General features: G+C 56.4%; 1 protein-coding gene across 1 annotated transcript in view; it reads right to left on the bottom strand.

The window, feature by feature from the left end:
• The window catches only part of DGAT1 (diacylglycerol O-acyltransferase 1), an 11,789-nt gene extending 10,153 nt beyond the window's left edge, over nt 1–1,636 (bottom strand). Inside the window, exons 1-3 of the mRNA XM_021718540.1 lie at nt 1,444–1,636; nt 264–463; nt 56–174 (exon numbers count right to left, since the gene is read on the bottom strand). Of these exons, the coding sequence (XP_021574215.1) occupies nt 56–174; nt 264–463; nt 1,444–1,636 (512 nt within the window). The remainder of the gene's footprint in view (nt 1–55; nt 175–263; nt 464–1,443) is intronic.
• Between the last annotated feature and the right edge of the window lie 3,293 nt (nt 1,637–4,929).

The raw sequence follows: 4,929 nt of genomic DNA, 5'->3' as shown, positions 1-4,929 counted from the left end.
CCGGGCTCGCAGCGCCCGAGGCCCGCGGCCCCGCCTCCGGACTCTCAACAACGACCGCCGCCGCCCCCTGTCGGCCACCGTAGTCTGCGCGCCCGACTCCCCCTTCCCTGGACAGACCGCGTTGCGCGGGTCTTGCTCGGAGATCGCGGCCGCGCGTTGTTCCGGAGCCGCTAACTAGCGGACGAGGGCCGCACACTTCCATTTGTAGTCCGCAGGCCGACCTGAGGCGGGGCCTAGGGCGGGCGTTGGGGCGCAGAGAGCACCTGGGAGCCGTAGTCGCTGTAGGCATGCCGGCGCAGAGCACCCTGGGAGTCGTAGTCACCGCGGTGGTGCCAGCGCAGAGCATCCTGGGAGTCGTAGTCTCTGTGGGAGTACTGGTGCAGAGCACCCTGGGAGCTGAAGTCGCCCCGGGCGTGTGGGCGCAGAGCACCCTGGGAGTCGTAGTCGCTTGCTTGGTCCCGGGCTGCAGGAGGCGAGTGGGCGTTCTAGGAGCGGAGCTGCTTCCTAGCTTGGTGCCAGGATGTCCGCAAAAGACTTCAAAGACTGCGTGGCTCAACCGAGCCGGGCAGACCGCCGGAGGGCTGCACTGGCCCCCAGCGTCCTGGCAGCCGCGCGCCTCCCCTGCCCCTCGCCTGCCTCTTGTCCTACTTGTGTAAACACGGTTTCGTCATTCTTCAGCCCAGGCGAATCGTTTGGGGATGTTGATTTTTTTTGAGTCGGAGTCTCACTCTGTCGCCCAGGCTGGAGTGCAGTGGCACACAGCTCACGGCCACTGTAATCTCGACTTGCTGGGCTCAGGCGATCCTTCTGCCTCAGCCTTCCAAGTAGCTGGAACTACAGGCTTGTGCCACCACGCCCAACTAATTTTTTTATTTATTGTAGAGACTAGGTTTCACCATGTTGCCCAGGCTGGTCTCGAACCCACGGGCACAAGCAATCCTCTCACCTCCACCTCCCAAAGTTCTGGGGTTACAGCGTGAGCCACGGCACCCAGTTTAGATTATTTTTTATTTTTATTTTTCTGAGTCGAGGTCTCACTCTGTCGCCCTGGCTGGCATGTAGTGGCACAATCACAGCTCACCACAGCCTCCACCTCCTGGGCTCAGCCTCCTGAGTAGCTGGGACTACATGTATGTGCCACCACACCCAGATAATTTTTTTATTTTTATTTTTTTGTGGAGACAAGGTCTGCTCTGTTGCCCAGACTCATCTTGAATTCCTGGGCTCAAGTAATTCTCCAACCTTGGCCTCCCAAAGTGTTTGGATTACTGGTGTGAGCCACTGCGCCCGGCAGAGATATAGATTATTTATGAACTGCCTCATGCCCTACTGTCCAGCTGCCTGAGGCCTATGGCTACAGCAGTGTGTCACTCCAGAGCGTTTGTTTCAACGCATGGTAACAAACGCTCCTGCACACTAGGGCTTCACCAGCACTCTAGTTACCATCACAGAGACCCGCTTTTTTCCGACTTAGGGGGACTTCAGAAAAGAGCCAGCCAGCCCTCCCCTTCACAAGGGGTCCCATGTCTACCAACTCATAGGGCTTCCCGGTTTCCAACTCAGCTAACCTCACCAGGATGTCAGGAGCCTGGGACACCGGATTGCCCAGGACCCAAAAGCTTCTGTGCAATTGCATGGCCTGTGCAATCACTCTGTTGTTAAATGAAGCAACTGGAACAGTTGCTTGGTGCAGCCCACCTTGGAGCCTGGCATGCATCTTGCACAGGGCATGGAGTGCAAACATCCTGGATCTTGTGATGCCAGAGTTCACTGAGAACTCAGGCCTGGTTAGCCAAGAATCACCTCCACTCCTCTGGGGTGAGCAGGGCCAAGAAGCACCACCTCTCTTGAAGCAAACTGAGGGTCTCAGGCTGAGACTAGCAGCCTTTCCTATGAACTGGTCATAGCCTTCCTGCTGAGTTCAGTCCTCTTCCACTACCTCCACCAACAGTAGCCAGCAGGACTGACTCCCTGGTGACACATTCCTGCTGCCATGGGCCATCCTGGGTTGATGCTGGCTGGGCATCAGGCAGACTGGAGCTACCTGGCAATTTTCTTCATGTAGCCTGCTGAGGGAGGTTACCCTGATGGGCCAGACAGCCTCTCAAGCATGTGCCTAGGTGAGTCAGGACCAGCAATATATCCTACCAGTCTCCCAGACCATTTGTCTGTTTATTGCAGTCCATGCTTTGTGGTGGGGCCTGGGCCAGGCAGGGCTAGGCCTTTCTGAGTGTGGACTGACCCCAAAAGGAGGCCAGGTAGAAGAGTGCCCCCTTGGGATCCTGGAAAGTAGGAGCGAGCCTTGGGAGCTCTGCCGCCCCCTCCCCACTTCTAGGCAATGGGCTTGAGGTTTCCCCATGTGCCCATGTGTCCTTGCATGCATTCTGGCGATGCCACCCTCCAACACAGAACTTAGAAGGCTGGTGCAAGCCCTTGCACCAATGGGCAGAGGAGATTGATGACTTGGTCTGCCTGGAGAAGCCAAGCATACCAGCCAATGAGGAGTGAAGGGTCATGTTGGAGGCCACTTCCCAGCTCAAAGTTGTCAGCCGGCAAATGGCTGTGGAAGTAAGGTGACCAGGTGGTGGACTGGACCACAAAGAAGGAAAGACAGGTGGTGCTGTGTGAGGAGAGTGGACCCAGGAGACAATGACCCCAGTGCATAAGCACACCAGTAAGGAAGAGCTTTGGTAGAGAAGGTGACGGAGGGCAGGAATGGGGGGCCAGGGGCGGGGTGGCAGCCTGAGAGGAGGGTGAAGCCTAGCACAGATAGCTCCAGTACCCTGTGATCTAGGGTGAGGTGCGGCCCAGGGCACCAGAGGAGAGGGGAAAGGTCAGGGTATGTGAGGTTGACTGGAAATGAAGATGTGCATTTCAGGGTCTGTGAGAAATACTCTGTGCTGATCTCCTTGCTGGGAGCAATAACAATTGAGGAGAGTGGATACCAGTGAGAAGCAGGCCTAGTTCCTTACAGACCTGGTGGAATAAAGGGCTGGGAGGAGTGTGGGGCTCAGAAAGGGCCTCAGGCTGACTCCAGGGCCAAGGAGTCATGGGCAGGTCAACAAGGCTTGTGAGAAGCACAGCAAGCAGGGAGAGTTCACAGGCAATGGTGTTTGGCAGCCTGCACCAACCATTCTCTGGGGTAGAAAATTGTGTCCAAGGCTGGGAGCAATTGGGGGGCGGTTGAGCTCATCCCAGGCCTTGGAGAAGCCACCTCCATCCTTCCACCCCCAACACCCATCAGAATCCTGGAGAAGCAGACATACCAATAGCTGTGGAACCCTTTGGAAGGAGTGGGTGGCTAGGAGCCTTCCTCTCTGCCATTGCACCTGCCAAGGTGGGTGGAGTATTGGGACAGGGCTTATATCAAAGGCAGCTCTGGGTCTTTCAGTTTTAGACAAGCTGCTTATATCCCAGAGGCTCAGATTCCTCAGCTGCAGTTAAGGCAATGATACCTGCCCAGTCCAGGCACAGTGAAAGCATAGTGTCTCTCTGCAGGAGGATCCAGCCATTAACACCTGCAATTGTTATTGTTGGCAGTGTTCTCCATAAGGGAGCACCCATTCCCATCAAAGATTCCTCCAAATAGCAAGTCCAGAGGCATTGACCTACTGCTCACCTGTCTCCCCTGCTCTCCACCCCAGTGAAATCTGGGTAGGTCACACCTGCAAGGGTGTGAGCAACTGGCCCTGGCGCTAGGGCTGACCTGGTTTCACCATATGTGCCCAAAGACACTGGGCCTCTTACCTCATACCTGCCTACTTGGTTACCAGGAATCATTGCTGGGGAGAGTCCCTACCCCTCTGCTCTCCCTATCCAGCACAGCCCTGCTTTTTTTTTTTTTTTTTTTGAGTCGGAGTCTCACTCTGTCACCCAGGCTGGAGTGCAATGGCACGCTCATGGCCACCATAGCCTCGACCTACTGGGCTCAGGTGATCTTTCTGCCTCAGCCTTCCAAGTAGCTGGAACCACAGGCATGTGCCACCATGCCCAACTAATTTTTTTGATTTATTGTAGAGACGAGGTCTTGCCATGTCGCTCAGGCAGGTCTTGCACCCCTGGGCTCAGGCAATCCTCTCTCCTCCACCTCCCAAAGTGCTGGGATTACAGGCTTGAGCCACCATGCCTGGCTGCAGTCCTGCCTCTTATCTACTTGACTGCTCATCCTGTCTAGAGTCCTTGGGCTATGGGAGGCTACAGAAGCCTCTCTGCCCCTTGGGAACTTCCTTCTTGGAACTAGTCCAGTCCAATTGCCCATGAAGGCCTCCTTGGACAGTAGGGGAGCATACCAGGGAAGCCTGGGGGTCAAGATGTGGGTAGCAGCCACAAGGAAGGACCAGTCCTTAAGCCCTTTGCTGTCCCCATTTCCCCCCCAACAGCATCTCAGAGGGCTTGCTTGTGGCTATTAGGCCTGCCAGGGTAGCAGGAGCCTCTATAGGAAGATTGAAGAGTAGAAACACCGCAGGTCAGGGGACTGCAGCCCCTGCTGTACCTACCCTGGCCATTCTAGATCAGCCATAGGCAGGGCCTGACTTTGGGATGGAGCCCCTTAGCACCCCAATTCCTGGAACAGAGCAGATTCACTTGCCCTAGGGGAAATGCCACCTGCTTTGCCTTCAGACCAGTGCTCTCGTGGCTGGGCCAGACAAGCTGGCCCTCCCCAGTGTGAGAAGAGGGCCCTTTGGTGAAAAAGACATGGCTGACTTCTGCAGCACTGGCCCCTGAGGCACTGCAGGACTGGGAAGACGCCCCCAGACACCCCCAGCCGGTGTGGGCCCAGCCCAGGACACATCAACCTGACACTCCAAATTCTATCAAGAGTGGCATTTATTCTCCTCGTGGAGGTGCGGCGCTCCGGGGAGCTGGTGCTATTGTGCTTAGGAAGGAGGTCTGTCCGTCCGTCCGTCTGTCCGGCCGGCCCAGCCCCAA

Source organism: Carlito syrichta, unplaced genomic scaffold, assembly GCF_000164805.1.
Source record: "Carlito syrichta isolate Samal-C Ts95f unplaced genomic scaffold, Tarsius_syrichta-2.0.1 Scaffold312719, whole genome shotgun sequence".
Classification (NCBI taxonomy): domain Eukaryota; kingdom Metazoa; phylum Chordata; class Mammalia; order Primates; family Tarsiidae; genus Carlito; species Carlito syrichta.
This window is presented reverse-complemented; position numbering and strand designations above follow the sequence as displayed.